Genomic DNA, 24,894 nt, shown 5'->3' on the forward strand with positions numbered 1-24,894 from the left:
AACACTTTGTACCTTAGCATCGGAATGCATGATTACAAAAGAAACGGTGTCGTTTGCCTGGAGTGGGGGCTGGGGGAGCGTGAAGCGAATGTGCCGTTTTGAAACCAAAGGACCGTAAGCGCTTCCTCTCTCCCTGCACGAGACCCTCCCGCGGGCCCGGCTGCCGCCTCTGGTCTGTCCGGAGAGAACATGGCGGCCCCCGGCGCCCGGGGCTCCAGCCTCGCGGGCCTGCTCCCGGCTCAGACATCTCTGGAGTACGCCCTGCTCGACGCCGTCACCCAGGAGGAGAAGGACAGCTTGGTCTACCAGTATCTGCAGAAGGTGGACGGCTGGGAGCAGGACTTGTCAGTGCCCGAGTTTCCGGAAGGTGAGGGGCAGGCTTCGGGGTGGGGACCCCTCCCGGAACCTCCCCTTCCTCGGGGACTGCGCCCTCCCCTGCAGCGGGGGGCGAGGCAGGGTAGTGCGGCCGCGCGGGGGCGGCTCGCCCGCTGTGCCGCTTCCCCCGGGCCGGAAGCGGCGGCAGAGGGTGGTTTTCTGGAGCGCGGGGACGTGCACTTTCGTCACTGTGTCCCGAGCCCTTGCCCGGGCCTTGTGTTAACTTAGACATTCCACGAATGCTTCGTGGGTCCGGTTGGCGACGATTGAAATGTCCATGCCACCCTGTCGTTGCAGTCTGGTTGCCCAGCGTCGTCATTGCCATCCTCTGTGCATCACCCTGACACTTAGCACGTCTGTGCCACCCACCGTTGTGAACACTTCAGGGGACTAATTAACCTCCTCTACAACCCGCCGAGGCCTCTTAACAGACTTATTTTATAGTTGAGGAAACTGAGGCACGGGAAGGCTAAGTAACTTCCTTAAGGCTTCACAGCTAATAATAACCGCCAAAGTCAGACTCTGCAGACCCCGGGTTGGAAAGTATCTTAGCTGTGCCATACTTCTCCGTTCAAAGTCGTGACATTTGTCATTCTTAAAATCTGAATCAATTATGGCCAGTCAACAGGGTGTGAATCCCAGTTCTTTGAGTGCTTGGAACACCAGGGAACTGATACCCGCAGTAGTGCTATTTGGGAAGCACATCTTGCTATGATAAACGAAACCGTACTTTCCCTTCTTTGGTTGGGACTGGCATTGTTTTGTTGGTGTTGGCGTGTCTCCTGGCATGACACTGAAACCACATGTATAGTTAATCGGTTGGATATGGCAGGGTTCAGTATCTCCTGGGAGGTATATCGGAACCTCGCCTCTGACAACAGAGTCTCACGTGTCTTTCCAAGCCTTTTGCTCCTAGCTTCAAAAATGGTTTTTTTTTTTTCCTGTTGCTAATCCTAGGCTGGATTTGAAATATTGTGGAATTATTACAAGAGAATTGGGTGCATGACTGCTTAACCCATCAAAGAAATTAAAGAGATTATATACATATGTGCATGTTTATTTAAAAAAAAAAACTTTGTTAAGAAGTTACATAGTACAGTGTTACAAACTAGTCACCAGTGAGGTTTGGGGGCAATGTTTTTGTTTTCTAGTCTTGTTTATAGTTACACTGGGTGTATTTTATTACCATGAGATTTGACCTTCGTGATTCATAAATAATATAACAAAATATTCAGGCTTCGTATTTGACGTAATCAGATTTTCTGCTGGAGCTGGTTATTGAGCTCAGAGTATTAGGTAAGAGTTTTTCTTTGGTTTCTTTATCAGTGAACTATAATCGAGAAGTCATAAACCTAACGCAAACAGTATGCTTTGTTCATTTCTTAAAAGACGTAGGTGTTTATGGGAAACTGTGGTGTAATGGATGGACTCAGACAGATTTGGGGTTAAGTCCTAGTTATTTCATTTGTTAGCTGCATGACTTTGAGCAAGTTACTTGATTTCTCCAAGCCTTACTTTACTACCTTATAAAATAAACCTAGTATTTACCTTTCAGGTTAATTATGTGGGTTAGAGGTAATATATCTAAAGTTCTTAGTTCATAGGAGATCTCAATAAATGTTGGCAGCTTATTTTAAAATTTGAGAGGGACAGAGACACCACGTGGATAAGGGCAGAGAGAGAGAATCCCAAACAGTTCTGCACTGTCCCCACAGAGCCTGATGTGAGGCTTGAACTCACCAACGGTGAGATCATGACCTGAGCGAAAACAAGAGTTCAAAGCTCAACTGACTGAGCCACCCAGGCGTCCCAAATGTTGGCAGCTTTTAAAAATTATATTCATTGTTACTGTAAAATTTATTAAGCATGGTAAGAAAATAACAGATAATAATAATAATAATAATAATAGTTTCCTTACCCCCCAATCTAAGTCACTCTTGACTATTTACAGAAAATAAATTTAAAAGACAGATTCATAAATATTTTGCCATTAAGATATGAAATATACATTAGTTTGAGGTTTTATATGATTACTTGATCTGGTATGCAATTAACACTTTATAAAAATGCATAATTAAGAGCTCACTCTCACCTAAAACCTCACTAAGTTGGACTATTAAAGCAGAAATACTGGTTTGATTTCAATTTTTTTTTTTTTTTTTTTAGAATTTTGTTTAAATTGAGTAACTCTGGTTACTGCTATTAGGCGTTAGCTGTTATTATACACTTCTTCCACCTAACTTTGGCTTTCAATTTCTATAAAATATTTCCAGATACCTGCTCCGAGGTACAATTAACGGTTTTAGTGGCTGCATTTACTTATAAACCACAAGCTCATTATCTTTGTTTTTCTAAATTGGTTAGCTGTGCTTTTAATATTTACCAAAATCTTTTAATTATTAACAAAATTGTAAGTCCTACTCAAGCAATTATATATTCTGATTTACAAAAGTACAGATTAATGAGATTCCATTTTTCTTTGGAGGGAGGCAAACCCGTTCTTCATCAGTGTTAATACTGCCTCCATGAAATCTGTGATAGTGTATTTTGCTTAACTTTGCATTTGAAATATTTTGTGGTTAAGGCCTCCTTCAAATCCAGAGCATTTTAGTTCTTAGGAAATTAGACATTTTGTATGTTTATCTTTACATTTTAACACTTTGTTCCTTTTTGAATTTAGTCCTGTCTTGCTGTTCTTAAGATTGAGTTTCTTTGTAAAAAGCTCCTTTGAACCTGATTGTGTACTCAGGTCCTCTTAATATTTGATATTGACTCTTGTTTTTACCTACATGCGTTGATCTTGTTTTCTTTCACACACAGACTATTCTATTTCTGAAAGAATTTAGTAGCTTTTTCTTACTATGTTTGCATATTGCCCCATAATAGCGTCTTTCCCATCTTGCCCCACTGCCCTATCCCCTCCTTGAAATAATAATGGTTTATGTTTTAATGGAAAGTTTTAGATAAATTATCTTTGCCTTTTCTTTTTATCATAATTTATTTTGTAAATTTCAGGATTAGAATGGCTGAACACTGAAGAGCCTATTTCTGTCTACAAGGATCTGTGTGGAAAAGTAGTCATCCTTGATTTCTTCACCTACTGCTGCATAAACTGCATTCATCTACTGCCTGATCTTCATGCATTAGAACACACATACTCTGATAAAGGTACCTGCCCTTTAATTGGTTTCTAACAGACTGTCCCGGCGTGGGCACTGGAGTCGTGGCTGACTCATTTGCTTATAGGAGAATGAACATTTGGCACGACTTCAACGATTGCAGAAGTAATTTCTAATCTGTGGTTTAAGGACTCCATGCACTTTTTCGTGAAGAGTTACGCTTAAAGATAATGGTTTGCCTTCCTCGAGAACCAGACTTAATCTATGTTTCTTCTCTGAGGTTAGGTCATGATTTACTCTTTTATGATCAAGTATTTTTAAAAGTTTGTCTTGTATATTTAGACTGAACCAAAATTTGCTCTATGAACAAATGAAACTTGTGTTTCTAATCTTACACTCTTCGCACTAAGATATAAAGATAAAAGTTCTTATTAGAAAATGTGATTCGACTTCCTTTCATTTCAAATGCATACAGTGGAATGCAAAATATTATAGCAGATACCTTTTCTTTGACCCTATTTTATTAAAAAATGACTTATAAAGGTTAATGTTTTCCAAAGCACACTAGGAAATCCTCTTTTATGGTATTATAAATTCTGAAGATGTAAGAGATTATACTTAGTATTTGCTTTAGAACTGAAATTTTTTCAGATCTTTTTCCTCTTGTTTACTTTTTTCTGAAAAAGAGAGCACATGGGGTGAATGAAACTAATTAAAGGTTCCATTTAATTAGGCTTAAATTAATGGAAGCTTCACACTTGGAGTGATTAAAAAGGAGAGAGGGTCAATGATCTTAGAGTAAAAATCAGAATAGAGTATACATGCACAGAATTGAAAGATATCTTGGTTTTAAAAAGGGCGTGATTAAAAAAAAAAAAAGGGACTGATAGGTTAAAATCTTCAGTGCAAGTAAAACCTCCAATGCTTACAAATTGTAATATATTGTATCTTGAAATTGCCACTCACTGAGATTTATCAAGAACTCCAGTATTCCTGGGAACTAATTTATGTTTTCAAAATTTCATCTGTATTGATTTAAGAAATAAGAGCGTCTCGTTATCTACTAGTTTGGGGTGCCTGTGTGTCTTGGCCAAACTCCTATAAATAAATATATTTATTGAGCATGTAGTATGTGCAGGGTACTCTGCTAACTGAGGAACTATCTGCAACAGAGTTGAATAAAAAGCATTATGGAACCTGAGGAAAGGCGTAACTCACTTTGCCTAGAAGCATTGGAAAAGATTTCTCAGGAGGAGACAGGCTGGAACTTGAAAAATGAGCAGGCAGGCGTACAGCTGCAAATGAAAAAGGAGCAGGAGGAAGCAACAGATAGACAAGCAGGGAGACATGGAAAAGTAGGTTTCTTGGGGAGAGGTAAATAATAGTTCAGTGTGGCAAGATTGTAGGGGCTCCTAGGAAAGACAAAAGGAGAGGAAGGTACGTTAGGTGCAGACAGTTGTGAAGGGTGTTGTTACTAAGAATGAATAGCTTGGACTTTGTCTTCCAGTGGAGATACTGAGGTGTTTAAGGTTGCTTTTGGTTTGTTGGTTTGTTGGTTTAATAAGAGGATGACAGTAAGATTTGTGTTTTAGAAAGGCGCTGCATGGGGCGCCTGGGTGGCGCAGCCGGTTAAGCGTCCGACTTCAACCAGGTCACGATCTCGAGGTCCGTGAGTTCGAGCCCCGCGTCAGGCTCTGGGCTGATGGCTCGGAGCCTGGAGCCTGTTTCCGATTCTGTGTCTCCCTCTCTCTCTGCCCCTCCCCCGTTCATGCTCTGTCTCTCTCTGTCCCAAAAATAAATAAACGTTGAAAAAAAAAAAAAAAAGAAAAAAAAAAAGAAAGGCGCTGCAGATCTGGGTTAAGAATCCCAGTGAACTGTTTCCATCCTTAAGACCATCCCTAAAAGACTGTATTTGGTAACTTAATTGGTTAATTCCACACCCGAAGCAAATTTGAACTTCTTGGAATGGATCCTTGTAACCTTTTTAGCAGTTTACTGGAAGCATCATTTTTATAGCACATCGTGACAAAAAATAAAAACTAGTTTTGCATCCACATATATTTCTGAAAAGTAAAATACTTGAAGTGGTCCCAACAATGTAATTTCAAGGACATGTTCAATAATATGCTACTTTATGAAAATGCCAGAAACAACTTAGAAATGTTTTTATATTGCTGAGAAGATATATTCAATTCATATTCACAAAAGCAGGCATACCCAGAGATTATCACCTGAAAGTTCAATAAGCTGTCACTAAATTAATATGCTTTCTTACAGCGATGTGTCTTGTCTCATTACTCTCTGCTCTGTTTCTGAACATGTTTGCAGCAATGCTAATAGTTCTTGAAGTGACATTCAGCAGCCTATTTTAAATTCCATGGAATATTCAGTTCATTTTATCAGTAAGCAAGAAATGCTCAGCTAAGTGAGGGAAGTGCTTATTAATTCAAAAACAGCCTGAAAGGAGTCCAAATTAGGACCCAGTTCCTTCTGCTCTAAAACAGCTTTTAAGATCAAGTTTGTAACGGTGACCAGCATCATTTTCCTAATAGCATGAGACATTATAAATGCCAGAGTCTAAAGTAAAAAGATATTTAATAGTAATGAATGGCTCTTATCTTCAAAGATTTAAGAATGTAACTGCCCTAAGCTTGTAATTAATCCATAGTAATTCAGCACATGTTTACATTAGACTGACAGGTACCTTAGGTGGTTTTTGTTTCTGTTTTTTTTCTGTTTCTACTTGAGAGTTTATAAACATGTTTTTGCCTTTTATGCTGGGTACCTTAATGGCATGTTATTATATAATATCCACATGTAGCCCAATGGCTATTGAGGACAAGTACTCTTGTTTTATAAGAAAACATTTATTAGAGAAACTATTTTCCCTATAGGGAAACTATATTCCCTAATATTTGACATATTTTAAAATGTGACTCCTAGGTGTATGCTAATGTGTAATTAAATCAGAATTAACCTAAACGCCAGAGTACCACCAGGTAAATGCATTCTCACTATGGAGGAGATGCTATTTTTCTGTTTTATACTTTATTAAAAATTAGAAGAATGCAGTTCTAATTTCATAATGAAACTAAACCTTTCTATGAGTCAGTATGTAATTTGATTGTGCATCAGAGTTCCCCAGACCTTCCCTGGGTTCGGTAATTCTTTAGGAGAACTCACTGTTGTAATTTATTAACAGCTAAAGGATACAGAGTGGAGGCAGCAAAGGAAAAGGTGCTTATGAGAGGCTAAGTCCAGGGGAGACCAAACACAAGACTTCCACTCCTAGTGGAGTCCTACAAGACCACTTAATTCCCAGCAAAGAGTTGTTAGAGCACATTTGAGATGTTACCAGGGACTCTTATTAAAGACTCAGCAATCGGGGTTTTTACTGGGGGGCTGGCCAAATAGGCAGCTTCTGCCTGGTGGCATGTATGAAGATTCTAGAGTCCCAGAAGGAAAGCAAGGGTTCAGCATAAACCATATTATTTGTACCAACAGTTTAGGCATAGTGAGACACTCTTCTCCATCCTGAGAATCTCAGGAACCCTCCTGAAATCCAGGCAAGGGCCAGCCTTATAAGCAGACCTTGGAAGAATGCCAGGCAGGCATGCCATGTTAACTCGTGTCTGCACACTGTATTTTCGTTTTGCAGCAGTACCTATATTATTCTGTTTTTAAAATAGTTAAAGTAAGGGGCGCCTGGGTGGCTCAGTCGGTTAAGCGTCCGGCTTCGGCCCAGGTCATGATCTCACAGTTCCTGGGTTCGAGCCCTGCCTCGGGCTCTGCGCTGACAGCTCAGAACCTGGAGCCTGTTTCAGATTCTGTGTCTCCCTTTCTCTCTGCCCCTCCCCTGTTCATGCTCTGTCTCTGTCTCAAAAATAAAATAAAAACATTAAAAAAAATAGTTAAAATATGAAAATATTGGTCAGTTTAGGATGTTTCAGGAGAGATGCAGGGTAATGCAGGGTCAGTTTTTGAAATTCTAAAAAAAAATTTCAAATGCTTTGGCTTTGTGCTTTAGTGTTCAGTGATTTTGATCTTTTCATATCATGGTTGCATCTCTCAGTATGAGACCTAAAATCCTACTTCTCCACACCCTTCTCTCCCCTCAGGGTGTTCTGGCCTCCCGGGTTCCTCAGTGTCCCTGTTTCTCTTGCCTTAAGGCCCTGACACTTAGCATTCATTCTGCTTGGAATAATGTTATCCTTTCTTGCCCAGTAAAGTGTCATGCTTGTCTTTTAGATCTCAAAACGTCTCCATCTACAATTTTGTAACATGTAAAACTCAACTGTTTTCAATCTTCCATTTAAGTAGGGTATTACAATGTTTATGATTAAACTATACACTCTACTATATAGTGTATAAAATACAATGTTGTACATATTACTGTATATAATTATAATCTAGTACAATTCTGTATATCTATATCTCTGAAAAATTAGACCTTTAAGATTTCAAAGTGAGTTTTTGAAGTTATTTTATTACTGATATTTTAGAAGCAGTTATTCTTTTTATACAGCTTGTCTTTCCCTCCCTTCCTCCCTCTCTTCTCTCCTCCTTCCTTCTCCGTCTCTTCCTTTCCTTCTATAATTTATGTTAAATGGAGTGTTTTGATCCCTGTGCTGGCAAAATATTCATAAAGTGAAGAATCTTTGACATTCTATTTTTATTGTGTACAATTAACATAAAAAGCAAAATATCTTAAGAAAAATCTCTATAAGGTTATTGACACTGAAAAAATGGGAGGCATTGTTATTTGGCAATTGTCTTTGTAGATTAATATAGATATTCTATTTAGACAATATAATATGTTTATATATTGTATAGATATATAAATTTCTTCAGTATTTATGCCCTGTCTATTCATCATTTTATTTTCTACTAAGTACTGTGCTGGTGAATAATAAAGCATGCATGGTCCCTAAATAATTAATAGGAATTACAGTCTAACAAGGGCAAGACTTATAATCAGATACTCACAAATATTTTTATAATTTCTGATTAGTACTAAGAAGAAAAATTACAGGTGCTATGAAAACAAATAATGGAGTTTGATCTGGAGGAATTAAAGAAAGCTTTCTTCAGAGTGAAAATTAAGCTTGAGATGTAAAAGGAAAGTATGGCTTTACTAGGTGAGAAAGGGTGAAGAACATTCCAGGCCAAAGGGGGATTGTGTGTTAAGGCATTAAAGCAAGAGGAATAATGATATTCTGGAGGAATTGAAGGAAGGCCAGGTTGCTCTAACACCCTGAGGGGAGGGGAAGAAAGGCGTGGAGAACATGCTGGGGAGATGAGATTTAGTTTTTACACAAAGAACAATGGCAGATTTTCTGGAAGAGGGTGACAGGATGAGATTTGTGATTGTTTCAAGATCTGTCCCACTCTTGGGGCGCCTGGGGGGCTCAGTCGGTTAAGCTTCTGACTTCAGCTCGGGTCATAGGATCTCAGTTTTTGGGTTCGAGCCCCATGTCAGGCTCTGTGCTGACAGCTCAGAGCCTGGAGCCTGCTTTGGATTCTGTCTCCCTCTCTCTGCCCCTTCCCCACTCGTGCTCTGTCTGTGTCTCTCTCTTTCTCAAAAATAAACAAACATTTAAAAAAAAAAAACAGTCCCACTCCTGGGTAGGTAACTAATTAGTGGACAAGACTGGATGTGAGAGATCTGTGACAAGGCTGTTGTGCTTCCTAGGAGACCTGATAATAGCTTGAAACTAGTTATAGAGGGATAAGATTAATAAGATTTGGTCATGGATTAAATAGGGGTGATGAGAGAGGGCTCTTTGGTATAACAGAGATATCCTAGGTAGGTTTTTGGCTTGTATAATTGGACAGATGACGGTGCCATTTGGTGAAAGGAAACACTATAGAAAGGACAGGTTTGGAGGGGAAAGTCATGAGTTTGGTGTAAATTATCTCTGAGACTTGCACTTCATTATCCATATGCCTTTCATCACTCCTAGGGCTAACAACCTAGATCCTTTAAATCCTTTGCTCCCCTTCATTCCCTGTCCTAGTCACTTCTTCAGTCTCCTCCATCGTTCATACACTCTGGCTTCCATGTGTTTTGTCGCCATGGAATCTCCTTCATTGCTCTCTTCACTTAGTTGACACCTTCTAAAGGCAAACATCTCCCATTAACCTTCACTTCTTCGAACAAGTGTTGGCTATGTTGATCAGAGGGAATAGATGGATGTATGTATATTTTGGTACATAGTGTGTATGTATGTATATCACACATGTAAAATATAGAGAGACATGACTTGGATTCTTAATTCATTGGGCTGTAAGTCATTATTTAGATATTCATATTGCCCCTGTTGGATGAATGGGATCCTCTTCAAGCTGTCACCTGTGTCCTTTTGATCCATGCTTCTCATTCTCCGAACACTTCCTTGTCACAACAAAATATTTAAAGATTCCTCTTATACTTTCCCAGCCCCTTCCCTGAATCGGCCATTTCTCCAAAGAGCTCTGATTCTGTTTAGTATTGAATATTGGGAATGGGTTTGAGAAACCAAGATCTGGGTACATCCTGCACTCATTGCTACTGGGGTGTCTTTGCTTCTAGTCCCTCCCAACTAGTTAAAAATTACTTAGACTAATCCTCCCCACTCCCCATGAGGTTATGTTGTTCGTTTGAAGTAAAGCTAGATTCATTTGTTTCTGTTTGTATTTTTAGTTGATTATATTTGTTTCTGAGTATGTAAAATCTTAGCATGGTCCTGAAAGTCAGAAGTATACAGAAAGTATAGCTCCATCTACCCATCTCTCTACCTGTTTCTTTTCTTTTCTTTTTTTAAACATTTATTTATTATTGAGAGACAGAGACAGAGCATGAGCATCGGAGGGGCAGAGAGAGAGGGAGACACATAATCTGAAGCAGGCTCCAGGCTCTGAGCTGTCAGCACAGAGCCCGAAGCAGGGCTCGAACTCACAAACCGCGAGATCATGACCTGAGCCTAAGTCGGACACTTAACCGACTGAGCCAGCCAGGCACCCCTCTACCTGTTTCTAGTTTCCCATTCTTTCCATCCCTTTCCAACATAATTTCTATTTTTTTATTTCTCTTTAAAAAAAAAAATACTGGGGCATCTGTGGTTAAAACTGTTAAGCATCTGACTTCGGCTCAGATCATGATCTCACTGCTTTTGAGTCCGAGCCCCGTGTTGGGCTTCTGGGCTGAGAGCTCAGAGCCTGGAGTCTGCTTCGGATTCTGTGTCTCCCTTTTTCTCTGCCCCTCCCCTGCTCCTGCTCTGTTTCCCTCTCTCAAAAAGAAATTAACATTAAGAAACAATTTTAAAAAATACTAACAGTGACCTACTGTAGATGTTTTTGAGTGTTTTGCTTTTTTAATGTAACAATTTATCCTGGAGGCCACTTCATATAGAGAATTTCCTGATTATTTTTATAGAACTCCATTTTGTGTGTGTGTGTGTGTGTGTGTGTATGTATATGTCTGTGTACACCAGAATTTATTCACTCACTGTCCTGTCCTATGTATTGGCCCTTAGGTTGTTTCCAATATTTAGCAGTTACAGTGAATAACCTCATGGTATGTTTTTGTATTGCTGGTGGCATATCTTGGGGGTAGATTCCTAGTGGTGGGATTTCTGGGTCAAAGTTAAATGCGTATAATACAGTTTTGTTGAGTATTGCCACATTGTGAGCCAGGAGGGTTGTACTAGTTTGTGTTCCTAGACTGTGAGGGTGCCTCTTTTCCCACTGCTGCTCCAGTAAAATGTATTGACGTGTTTTTTGTTTTTTTTTTAAATATAATTTATTGTCAAGTTGGCTAACATACCGTGTATACAGTGTGCTCTTGGCTTTGGGAGTAGATTCCCATGATTCATCGCTTACATACAACACCCAGCACTCATCCCAACAAGTGCCCTCCTCAGTGCCCATGACCCCTTTTCTTTGTCCCCTGGCCCCCTACCCCCATCAACCCTCAGTTCTCGGTATTTAAGAGTCTCTTATGGTTTGCCTCCCTCTCTGTTTGAAACTATTTTTCCCCTTCCCTTCCCCCATGGTCTTCTGTTAAGTGAAAACTTGGTATCTTTTTCTGACTGACATTTCATATCACTTATTTCATATCACTTATCATAATACCCTTCAGTTCCATCCACATTGTTGCAAATAGCAAGATTTCATTCTCATTGCCGGGTAGTATTCCCTTGTATATATAAACCACATATTTATTCATCAGTTGATGGACAGTTGGGTTCTTTCCATAATTTGGCTATTGTTAATAGTGCTGCTGTAAACACTGGGGTACGTGTGCCCCTATGCATCAGCACTCCTGTATACTTCGGATAAATTCTTAGTAATGCTATTGCTGGGTTGTAGGGTAGTTCTATTTTTAACTTTTTGAGGAACCTCCACACTGTTTTCCAGAGCGTCTGCACCAGTTTGCATTCCCACCAACAATGCAAGAGGGTTCCCGTTTCTCCACGTCCTCTCTGGCATCTGTAGTCTCCTGATTTGTTCATTTCACCCACTCTGACTGGCGTGAGGTGGTGTCTCAGTGTGGCTTTGATTTGTATTTCCCTGATGATAAGCAATGTTGAGCATCTTTTCATATGTTGGCCCTCTGGTGTCTTCTTTGAAAAAAGTGTCTATTCATGTCTTCTGCCCATTTTTTCAGTGGATTATTTATTTTGCTGGTGTTGAGTTGGTAAGTTTTTATAGATTTTGGATAGTAACCGTTTATCCGATAGGTCCTTAGCAAATATCTTCTCCCATTCCATCAGTTGCCTTTTAGGTTTGTTGATTGTTTCCTTTGCTTTGCAGAAGTTTTTTTATCTCGATGAGGTCTCAATAGTTGATTTTTTACTTTTATTTCCCTTGCCTATGGAGATGTGTCAAGTAAGAAGTTGCTGCGGCCAAGGTCAAAGAGGTTGTTGCCTGTTTTCCCCCTAGGGTTTTGATGGTTTCCTGTTTCACATTTAGTTCTTTCATCCATTTTGAGTTTATTTTTGTGTATGGTTGACACACTTTTTTAATTTGTACTGATCTAATAGGTTAAAAAAAAATGGTATCTTTGTGTGGTTTTATTTATTTTTTAAGTAAACTCTACACCCAACATGGGACTCAAACTTATGATCCTAAGATCAAGAGTTGCATACTGTACTGAGCCAGCCAGGTACCCCTTGATGTAGTTTTAAATTACAGTTTAGAATGTGTTTGAAAATCTTTTCTTGTCTTTGTGGCTATTTATTGTAAGTGGGGTTTTGTCTGCCATTCTATACTCCCAACTGGCTATTGTATAGGTATATAAAAGCTGTTGATTTTTATCTGTTAATTTTGTATTCTTTTTTGTTGTTATTTTATGTTCTGCTTCCTAAATCTTTTACTATTTTGTTTAGTTTTGTAATTGATTCTCTGAGGTTCCCCTAACATGCTATGTTATTTGCAAAGAAATTTTCCAAATCTTATGTCTATAATCGATTTGTCTAATTTTGTTGGCTAATAGCCCCCCCCCCAATTCATTATTTAATAGTAGTAGACAGTGGGCATCTTTGCCTTGTTCTTTATCTTATTTGGAAATACTATTTTTCTCCATTAAGTAACAGGCTGTTTTTAGGATTTAGTTATATTTTATTTAACCAATTAACAAAGTATTGAGGAACAAAATTCAAGTAAATTATATCTCAATATACCTGATGTTGAAAACCGAAATCTCTCTCTCCCATTTCTGGTTTTGGAGGAGAATGGAGGCCACCTAATTTTGAATCTCCCCAGTTATCTTTTCCTCTCCCTCAAACATAAAAACAAGGAGAATAAACAAAACCACACTTGATCGTGCCTTCAGCAATACTAGGAGGCCGAGCATATCATGCTTTCAAACTACCTGTAAGTTGAGAAATAAACTGAATTCCATTAAAGGTCCTCTTGCTGCAAGCCTGGAGGTGCTAGAACAGGGATGGGGGGAGTTTGAAAAGACCCCATGGGGAAAAAAAGACTCAATGAAAAAAAGGAGAGTGGTTTAGAGGTCTTGGGCTAAGCACAGAGTAACCCCCTTACCAGTAGAAAGAGAAACTCCACCACTAAGTGCAAAATACTGAACACATGTTTGGATCATAGCACCAGCTCTTGAAAGAGTTTGGGCCTAAGAACAGAAGCCTCAGAGCAGCATTGCCTCTTGGAGGGAATCAGACCTAGACATGGGGTTTCCCCTTGAAGATCCTCTACTTAAACAAACAAAGAAACAAACAAAAAAAACCCAAAAAACAAAACCAAAATGTTGAGGATCTTGCAGGGGAAAAAAAAAATAAGAAAATACACATCAACCCCTTCTTGCAACAATGCTATCCAAAAAGGAAACTGCACAGAGAAAGGGAACTGTCAGAAAAGTGTACTCTCAATCTAGGAGCCCTGTCCACAAAATGGGTGGGAATATTAAAAAAATCACATCCATATAAAATTGTAAAAAGCTGAAAATGTTAGAGTTGAAGTGCTGATGAACATTCCTAATGATCACAAAAAAACTGTAACACAATCCTCCATATTGAATTACACATCCTCAAACAGCGTTTAAGAATAATTTAAAAAGATCTTGAACCAGAAATTCACAAACGAAGGGGTACCTGGGTGGCTCAGTAGGTTAAGCCTCCGACTTCAGCTCAAGTCATGATCTCGTGGTTTGTGGGTTCAAGCCCTGCGTCGGGCTCTGTGCTGACAGCTCAAAGCCTGGAGCCTGCTTCGGATTCTGTGTCTCCCTCTTTCTCTGCCCCTCCTCTGCTCGCAACCTGTCTCTCAAAAATAAAAAATGTTTTTAAAAATTCAGAAACTAAGAATGGAGATGCATCCCCCCCCCCCCCAATGCAAGAGGTAAGGAGTGTTGATTGAACTCAGGAAAGAAATAGAAGGAAAAAGTCCAAGTTATTTTAGAAACGAAGACTAAATTACAAGGTGCCTAAGGGGCAGTAAATTCAAATAAAAATGTAATAAGGGGCATTTAAATAAAGAAGGGGAGAAGAACAAACCTAGAGAATGAAAATAAGCTAAAGAAGTAAAAATAGAGGAAATGATTGAAATGAAAGACAAGCAGAAGAGATCCAACATAAGGCTACTTGGAGACTGAAGAAAAATCAATCAAAACAACTGACCAAAACTAATACGTAAAATTAGAATCCAAGAAAATGCTCTGGCAATAAAAGAAACCTTGAATCTACATATTGAAAGGTACTATCAGATACCAGAGAAAATTGACACAGAACAGCCCAAGAAGTATCTTACTTTAAACTATTACATTTTAAAGATGTTTAAAAAATATCTTCAGGGCCTCCAGGAAAAACAGTGACTTTCAAAAACATGGAAATTAGGACAGACTTTATATGAATAACACACAAAGCAAGGCAACAGTACATTTTCTTTTTTTTTTTCTTTTTAAAAAAATTTTTTTTTTTGAGAGAGTGTGTGAATAGGAGAGAGGCAGAAAGGGAGACACACAATCTGTAGCAGGCTCCAGGCTCCAAGCTGTCAGCACAGAGCCCAGCGTGGGCTCGGACTCATGGACCACGAGATCATGACCTGAGCCAAAGTTGCAAACTTAACCAACTGAGCCATCCATGCACCCCCCCGAATTTTTTTTTTTTTAGTTAAGCCCATTCATATTTACTTATTACTGTGCATAATCATTATATGTATTAGGTTTTCTTTGTTTTTCTTAACATGATGTATTTTCTTTGCTATTTTACTAATTGCTCTGGTTAGAAAACGTTGTTTCATTGGTTATCTTTGTACTTACAACTTTATTTTTTTTCATGTTTTTATTTTTGAGAGAGACAGAGCAAGTATGGGGGTGGGGCGCAGAGAGAGGGGACAGAGGATCTGGAGCAGGCTCTTTGTTGACAGCAGAGAGACCAATGCTGGGCTTTAACTCCCGAACCTTGAGATCATGACCTGAGCCGAAGTTGGGCACAACTTTAAATAAATAATAGCAAACATTCTTTGAGCTTTTATAATGTATAAAAGGTATTATGCTAAATGCCTTAATTGGATTAAGTAATTCAGCAAGTGGTAAAGCCAGAATTTGATTATAGGGAGCCTGACTCCAGAGCTCATGCTATTTTTTTTTTTCAGAACTTTATTGTGGCATAATTGACACATAGTAAACTGCACATTTAAGTGTATAATTTTAAGTGTATAATTTTTCCCACTCCTCCCTACCCCCCTTCTTCCCAGTCTCTAACCACCAATCATTGGGTTGGTTTTGTGTATCTTCTTTTAAAATGTTTGTGAGGTTATTTTTTAATCTTTGGTTTTCAGAGATTATGTCTTAACATGATTTTCTTTTAATTTATCCTATTTAGAGTGAATTTCTTGAATTCTGTACATTTATTTTTTTAATTTAACTTTTATTTAGTTAACATACAGTGCAAAAACTTTCGGGAGTAGAATTTAGTGGTTCATCACTTGTATTTAACAACTAGTGCCCTCCTTAATACCCATCCCCCATCTAGCCCATCTCCCACTCACTTCCCTCCAACAACCCTCAGTTTGTTCCCTATCATTAAGAGTCTCTTGTGGTTTATTCCCCTCTTTTCTTTTTTCTACCCTTCCCGTATGTTCATCTGTTTTGTTTCCACATATGAGTGAAATCATATAGTATTTCTCTCTCTGATTGACTTATTTCACTTAATACATTCTAGCTCCATCCACATTGTTATAAATGGCAAGATTTTATTCTTTTTGATGGCTGGGTAATATTCCATTGTATATAAATACCACATCTTCTTTATTCATCAGTTGACGGGCATTTGGACTCCCTCCATAGTTTGGCTATTGTTGATAATGCTGCTGTCAACATTGGGGTGCATGTACCCTTTCGAATCTGTATTTATGTATCCTTTGGGTAGATACCTAATAGTGCAATTGCTGGATGGTAGGGTAGTTCTATTTTTAGTTTTTTGAGGAACCTCTACATTGTTCTCCAGAGTGACTGCACCAGTTTGTATTCCAACCAAGAGTGCAAGAGGGCTCCCCTTTCTCCGTCCACATCCTTGCCAGTACCTGTTGTTTCTTGTGTTGTTAATTTTAGCCATTTGGGCAGTGGTGAGGTAGTGTCTCATTGTGGTTTTGATTCGTATTTCTCTGATGATGAGTGATGTTGAGCATCTTTTCGTATGTCTGTTAGCCATCTGGATGTCTTCTTTGGAAAAGTGTCTATTCATGACTTTTGCCCATTTCTTAACTCAGTTGTTTGTTTTTGGGATTTGATAAGTTCTCTATAGATTTTGGATACTAACCATTTATCAGATGTGTTGTTTGTAAATATCTTCTCCCATTCTTTAGGCTGCCTTTTAATTTTGTTGATTGTTTACTTCACTGTGCAGAAGCTTTTGATGAAGTTGTAATAGTTCATGTTTGTTTTTCTTTCCCTTGCCTTTAGGGACATGTCTAGTAAGAAGTTGCCCTGGCTGAGGTCAGAGAGGTTTCTGCCTGTGTTCTCTAAGATTTTGATGGTTTCCTATCTGACATTTCGGTCTTTCATCCATTTTGAATTTATTTTTGGGTATGGTGTAAGAAAGTGGTCCTGTTTCATTTTTCTACATGTCGCTGTCCAGTTTTCTCAACACCATTTGTTGAAGAGACTCTTTTTTTCCTTTGGGTATTCTTTCCTGCTTTGTCAAAGAGTAGTTGGCCATATAGCTGGGTTTTCTGTAAATTTATATCTTCAGATGAATTTTGGAAGTTTTGGCATTTTTCAAATATTTTTTCTGCCCCAATCTTTTTGTCTTCTCCTCCTGTGAGTCCAAGTCCACATACATTAGATCATTTAAAACTGTTTCACAGGTTCCTGAGGTTCTGTTCATTTTTGTTCTTCAGTCTTCTTTCTTTGTGCTCCTTAGATTGGATAATTTCCCGTTGAGCTATTTTTAGGTTTACTGACTCTTTTCTCTGTCATCTCTTTTTTGCCATTGAGCTCATCCAGTGAATTTATTTTAAATATGGTATTTTTGAGTTCTGAAATTTTCATTTAGTTCTTTTTTCTATTTTTATTTCCTATTTTTTCATTCATGTCAAGTGTGTTTTTCTTTTTTCTTTTTTTTTTTTTTTTTAGAGATAGCAAGTGAGAATGGGGGAGACTGGCAGAGGGGGGAAAGAGAGAATATCTTAAGCAGACTCCACACTCAGCTCAGAGCCCAACTTGGAACTCAGTCTTACAACCCTGGGGATCATGACCTGAGCTGAGATCAAGAGTTGGACGCCCAACCAACAGAGCCACCCAGGTGCCCGTCATGTGTGCTTTTCTTTCCCTCAAGGAGCATAGTTAGAGTTCCTTTATGGTGTTTTGTCTACTTATTCAAACTTCTGCTTCGTTTTGGAGCTGGTATCTGTCAGTGTTTTTGTAGGCATTCAACTTTGTTGGTGCAAATTCAAAGTTCCGTCTCTTCTTCCATCAGCTCTGTGTCTCCTTTCATCAGCCCAGCAATCCACTTCTCGGTTCTTTAAGCCTTTGCTGTACTGTTGTAGGGCTGCCTCACATGTGTATAGTTGAGGAGTCAGGCCGAGACTTGTGAGTGTTCATTCTCAGAAATGGGGAGTCACCTTCTCCAGCTCTCTTCCCCTTGGGGTTTCCCCCACCCTCTCCAGTTTCCCTGGCTCCTTGGGCCAGAAAGGGGTTTCCATGGTCTTAGCCACCTGCGTTGCTCCCAAACCGGGGTCCACCTTCAATGCCAAGCCATGAGGGGGAAAATAAAACTGGAAACTCCCCTTAATGGTTTGGTTTTCCAAGTTTTGAAATGCCCCCACCCCCCAACAATCTGCCTGCTTTTGTTTACTTTTTTCTGTCCTCAAGCGGGGATGAGGGTATGTGTACCTGTGTGATGTCTATGTTTTTGTTGGGATTTAATAGTTGCAAATGGAAGGATGGTCTGTTAGGAAATTACACCTGCCAGTTTGTGTGGGTTTATTTCTTCTTCATGCTGATGTGCATAGGTTTTGAGGAGTGTGTTGGGAGATTGTATTACCTCTGTAGTCAGTGTTGAGTTTTTTCTCTGAATCCAGCTGAACACTTTTTCCTTTTTTTTTTTTTTTTCTGCTATCTTCAATTAAGGCTTGTTCTAGGAACCACATAATGGGAATTTTAAATAAATCTAAGACCTTAATATTATAGAAACATCTTGCTTATAGTTCTGTTAATTTGTAATGTGGGTAGGCCAGAAAAACCTAAGAGGATAATGTGACAATAAATATTAACAAAAAGCAGTCATAGTCACTATGAATTTCAAGGGGGCTTATAATAGTTGGAGAAAAAATAAAAGTATTTCAGTATCTTCATAAGAAATTAATGTGTTTTTTAAAACTTTGTCTAGATAAAGGACACAAAGAGGTGTAATCCTGAAATAGCCATGTGATTTTGATCATATTCATTTTTATGTAGTTATCAAGATTGTCATGATATTTGAGTGTTAATTTTTTTATACGTGTGTTTAAATGCAGTTGAAGAAGACACTTTTAGTTCTGCCTTTTTTTTTTTAATCTCTGGACTGTTTATTAATGACCCATAATCTAATGTGCAGATGGTGACTTTCAGACTTGATTACTTCATAATGTTTAACTTATATTTTTTCCCATTTAGACGGTCTTCTGATTGTTGGTGTTCACTCGGCTAAGTTCCCAAATGAAAAAGTTCTGGATAACATTAAGAGCGCCGTTCTTCGATACAACATCACCCACCCTGTGGTGAATGATGCGGATGCCAGCCTTTGGCAAGAACTAGAAGTCTCCTGCTGGCCAACTTTGGTCATACTTGGACCTCGTGGAAATATGTTATTTTCTTTAATTGGAGAGGGACACAAAGATAAATTATTTTTGTATACTTCAATAGCTTTAAAGTATTATAAAGACAGGGGACAGATCAGAAATCATAAAATTGAAATAAAACTCTATAAAGATTCTTTGCCACCTTCACCATTGCTGTTTCCTGGCAAAGTAACAGTAGACCATGTTTCTAATAGATTGGTAATAGCAGACACTGGACATCATAGAATTTTGGTCGTCCTGAAGAATGGGCAAATTCAGTACAGCATTGGAGGTAAAGTTTGCTTCTAATTATGATATGTAATATATTTTATAGTAAAAAAAAAAAAACAGCTCAAGGAAATGTATTGAAATATATCTCCCTGGTTTTAGATCTAAAATGGGCTCAGTACATCTACATAGTTAATAAAATCTGTTAAGTACATTCTTATTGATCATATTTATCCAGACTAAATTGACATCTAATAATGTAATAGTCAAAGAGAAAAATAATTCATCTTTTTGCAATTCTGCTTTAGTAGCATATACAGCATTAGTCCATAAAGTAGGGGTTCATGCATTCCTAATGCAAATAAACTAGTCTTGCTCTAAGCCCTGGTGCTATTCTTAGTATGCTTAGATATTGTTCCCTTAGCTCCTTAAGTTTTCACATTTCTTCTTTTTCATTTTTGCTAGAGTTCTTTATTTTGTGTTTCTTTTGTTTGGGCAACTTGATGTTTGGGTTTAAGACAGGCACTTATGAGAACTGTTGCTCAAAAATTATTAGTTATAGTAGGTGTAATTTAAATGGTTAAAAGGTTTTTAATTCTATAATAATTTTCAAAATAGTGTAAATGAATATTCTGCTTTGTTAAACGGAGAAACCAGCAGCAAGCTACCGTTCCCAAACATGTTTTTAGGAATAATGTTATCTTGTGATAAATTAATAATTATCCTACAATAGTTCTTCAAAAGAATTCTGTGGCCAGATACACTTAGGAAATACTGGTTAGTTGTGGTTTAACAGATTTTTTTTAACTTTATTTATTTTGACAGAAAAATATTTATTTATTTATTTTGGGAGGGGGGGTTGGGGGGCAGAGAGAGAGAAAGAGAGAAAGAGAATAAGAGAATGAGAATTCCAAGCAGACTCTGTGCTGTCAGTGGAGAGCCTGATGCAGGGCTTGAACTCACAAACCACAAGATCATGATCTCAGCCAAAGTCGGAGGCTCACCTGACTGAGCCACCCAGGCACCCCAAACTTCTTATTTTTTTTAAATGTTTATTTTAGAAAGAGGGCATGTGTGAGCAGGTGAGGGTTAGAGAGAGAGGGAGACAGAGGATCCAAAGAGACTCTGAGCTATAAGCTCCAAGCCCTACACGGAGCTCAAACCCACAAACCATGAGATCATGACCTGGGCCAAAATTGGACACTTAACCGACTGAGCCACCCAGGCGCCTAATAGATAAATAAACTTAAAAAAATAATAAAAAATAGAAATATTCCCTTCTGATATATGCTACTAATGTGCACTAGTGACCATTGTTCAGTAAGCCCTGTCATTAGCAAAACTTACTCCTAAGAAAAATAGATCTTGGGAAACACTAGACTTTAGGTAAAAGTATCATGCTATTTATATTAAAATCCCAGCTCTAAATACTGTTTTTCTTTCTTCATTGAGGTTTGATTTACATATGTTATGAAAAATGATTACCACGAGGGGCGCCTGGGTGGCTCAGTTGGTAAGCCTCTGACTTCAGCTCGGGTCATGATCTCACGGTTCGTGAGTTCAAGCCCATATTGGGCTCTATGCTGACAGCTCAGAGCCTGGAGCCTGCTTCAGATTCTGTATCTCCCTCTCTCTCTGCTCCTCCCCCACTCACACGCTGTCTCTCTCTCAAAAATAAATAAACATAAAAAAAATTTTTTTTAAATGATTACCACGATAGGTCTAGTTTATATCCATCTTCCTAATATAGGTGCAAGAAAAAGAAAGGAAACAAAGAAAAACAAATGGGGGTGGGGGGTTAATTTGAGATCACTTTTTAAGAGGAAAAAATTCGTCCTGTGGCTATCTTGTCTTTTAGGACCCAACCCTGGAAGAAAAGATGGAGTATTTTCAGAGTCAACTTTTAATTCACCACAGGGGGTAGCCATAAGGAATAATATCATATATGTGGCAGATACTGAAAACCACCTTATAAGAAAGGTAAGTTTCAATTTTAAATACAGTTTTAATACTTCTAATTAGAAAAACTGGTACTTACTTGCTACATTAAATATTTGAAATGAGAGGATAATGCTTAAACACCTCAAGTCCTCTTTATGCAGCTTTTTTCAGAGGTACTTGCTTTAGTGTTTTTCTTGGGCGTCTTGTTTTTCTGTGTCTTAGCCTGTAGATGTCACGGATTAACCTGCCCATCGAGTCCTTTTGTTGTTGTTTATCCTTTTGTTTCAAAGTAGCTAATCACCTAAAAGCTCTTCATTTTGAAGTATTTTCCTAACCACTGTTGACAGAGCAGTGCTTTCTCCTTTTTTCAGTTAAATTTTCTCAAACCTAGAAGCAAAATCATACCACTCCCACCTCCCTTCACCTTTTATGCTTTGCCCAGAAATACATGTAAGTCAATCTTAAAATTTGTTTTATTTCATTATAAAAGTTATATATGGTCTTGCTTTTTAAAAATGAATACACTTAAAAATGTATTTAAAAAATACATAAAAAGGCTCATACCATCTATTTTAGCTTCCCCATTGTTAAAATTTTTGTCTTTTCAGTGATTTTTTTCTGTCCTATACAAATAAATTTGTATTTAAAAGACTGCCTCTAGGGATGCCTGGGTGGTTCAGTCGCCTGACTGTCCCAACTCTTGATTTCTGTTCAGGGCATGATCCCAATGTCGTGAGATCGGGCCTCATGTTGGGCTGGCTGAGTGCTGAGCAAGGAGACTGCTTAAGATTCTCCCCCACCCCGCTCCCCGCCATCTCACTCCCTGCCCCTCCCCCACCATGCTCCTTCTCTAAAATAAAAATTAAGAAAATAAAAATAAATGACTGTCTCTAGAGAATCCTTTTTTAAACAAATGAGGCATGTTGTATGTACATAATGTTCTGTGGTTTTTTAAATTATTATTTTAGAGAGCATGAGTCGGGGAGAGGGAGAGAGGCAGGGAGAGAGAGGGAATTTTAAGCAGTCTCCATGCTCAGCATGCAGCCCAACGCAGGGCTCGGTCCCACAACCCTGAGATCATGACCCGAACTGAAATCAAGAGTCTGACACTCAACCGACTGAGCCACCCAGGCGCCCCTCTTCTGCAGTTTCCTTAAATTTGTTTTCCGTATTAGTCATATGAATGATATGACTGCATAGTATCCCATTGTAGAAGTGCCTAGTTATTTTAAACATTTCATATGAGTGAATATTTTGGCTATAATCCATTGGTCTTTAAGTTGCTGTCTATTTTTTTTTTTAATTTTTTTTTTTTCAACGTTTATTTATTTTTGGGACAGAGAGAGACAGAGCACGAACGGGGGAGGGGCAGAGAGAGAGGGAGACACAGAATCGGAAACAGGCTCCAGGCTCTGAGCCATCCGCCCAGAGCCTGACGCGGGGCTCGAACTCCCGGACCGCGAGATCGTGACCTGGCTGAAGTCGGACGCTTAACCGACTGCGCCACCCAGGCGCCCCTAAGTTGCTGTCTATTTAGAAAATAAGTAACTAAGTTCATCTCATCCATCCTGTGTAAACACACTGTTTCAGATACTTCCTTGCTTTTCTCACTTTTTCTCCCTTTTGATATTTGTGCCCATTTGACAATATTATCACTTCATATAATAGGAAAACAACATGGATAGAACCTGTAATACCATTACAAGGTAAATTTCCATGAAAGCATGAAAGTTTTTACTGCTGAAATTTTAAGCACCTAGAACAAGGTCTGGCCCATAGAAGGTGTTCAATAAATAGTTGTTGAATGCATTTTTGAGCAAATAACATATTTAATGAAGCATTTTCTAATGTATCTTCCTCTTAATATGAAAACATGTTATATGAGGCAAGGATTTTGTGGATTTGCAAATTAAAGCAGATTTATTCTTTGAAAGTCTTGGAGACTTTGTTCTTAGAGATTTTAATATGTTAATATATTGTGAATACGTTAGTAGGGGGATATCTGTGAATTGGTTCTAAATTTATTTGACCAAGAAGCCTATTTTAGGCAGACCTTTTCGTAGGATTCATGATTTCATGGTATGTCATGATTTCCCACCTTAGGAAAAAGTGGTTTTCTGTTGTTACTAAGTCCGTAAAGGTCAATGTTTCTTTATCATTGTCTTTTCAGGGTTGTATGTTTGTATAACTCGGTAGTGTCCCAGATAGCTAACAAGGTGTTGAAGCAGTAAGGTACTTAGCCCACAGCATTCAGGGTGTACTTGTCTTTTTTAAATTCTGTTCTATCTCTTGCCTTAGAACTTAATGAGTTTGGGAGTATTCACTGCATTTCAAATATTTTTTAAGTAGCATAATCACAATAAATTTAGGTTACATAAAGTTATTTGTAAATTATGATTTAGTTTAGTGTCTGCCAAAAAAAATGAGGTGGAATTATTATTTCTTCCTTTATTTTTATAAGTATATAAAAATATTTACTATACTTTTAAGACCTCATTTACAGAGGATTGATCATACATTCATATTTCTCAAACATCATTGTTTCATGCAGATCTGACATTTGTTTAGAATAATTCATTTAGTAATTTATAAATTCCTTTTTAGCCCAGTCTCATTCTCCTGTTATTCCCCTATATAAAAACACCTGTAGCCAGACATTCTGGTATGTTCAATTCATACCTTTCTATTTGTGTATGACCTTGTAAAACATGTAATGTTTGTGTGTGTTGTCTAACTGTATTGTGTTATATTTTACATAGCACTTATTTCAAGTATATAATTGAAGAACTTTTAGGAGATTTAACAAATTGTACAACCATAACCATAAATTGTTTTTAGAACATTTTGATCCCCCCCCCCAAGAACCCTCATGCCCAATTACAGTTCATCCCTGTTTTTATGCCCAGCTTAATCTACTTTCTATCTATAAATTTGCCTCTTTCGAACATTTCATAGAAATAGAATCATAATATATGGTCTCTTGTGCCTGGCTTTTTAAATTGAGTAATGTTCTAAATTCATCTCTGGTGCAGCGGGTCATTAGTTTCTTCCTTTGTATTGCTGAATAGCATTCCATTGTATAGCTATGTGCCACATTTTGTCTGTCCAACAGTTTATTGACATTTAGTGTGTTTCCAATATTTGGCTGTTATGAATTTATGTAAAAATTCTGTGTGGACATACATTTTCATTTCTCTTGGGTAGATATCTAAGTAACGGAATTATTGTGTTATATGTTTTATATTTCATGTTTAACTTCTTAAGAAACTGCTACATTTTTCCATAGTTGCAGTACCATTTTACATGTGTGTTCTAATTTTTCCATATCTTCACCATTATTTGTTCCACTTTTTAAATTCTAGCCTTCCTACTAGGTGTAATGTGGCCTCTCAAAACCACAACGATAATTATTTCCCTAATGAGTAAAGATGTCAAGCATCTGTTCCCATCTTTATGGACTGACTGGTTTTATATCTTC

At 38.2% G+C, this 24,894-nt stretch overlaps 1 protein-coding gene across 1 annotated transcript in view; it reads left to right on the forward strand.

Moving 5' to 3' along the window:
- Positions 1-79: 79 nt before the first annotated feature.
- NHLRC2 (NHL repeat containing 2) overlaps positions 80-24,894 on the forward strand; it is a 59,865-nt gene continuing 35,050 nt past the window's right edge. Inside the window, exons 1-4 of the mRNA XM_047073477.1 lie at positions 80-367; positions 3,391-3,543; positions 19,084-19,539; positions 21,334-21,455. Of these exons, the coding sequence (XP_046929433.1) occupies positions 190-367; positions 3,391-3,543; positions 19,084-19,539; positions 21,334-21,455 (909 nt within the window). The 5' untranslated portion in view covers positions 80-189. The remainder of the gene's footprint in view (positions 368-3,390; positions 3,544-19,083; positions 19,540-21,333; positions 21,456-24,894) is intronic.

The sequence above is a fragment of the Lynx rufus genome, unplaced genomic scaffold (genome assembly GCF_022079265.1).
Source record: "Lynx rufus isolate CCGP_SWC_20201006 ecotype Redwood Valley unplaced genomic scaffold, mLynRuf1.p SCAF_11, whole genome shotgun sequence".
Classification (NCBI taxonomy): Eukaryota; Metazoa; Chordata; class Mammalia; order Carnivora; family Felidae; genus Lynx; species Lynx rufus.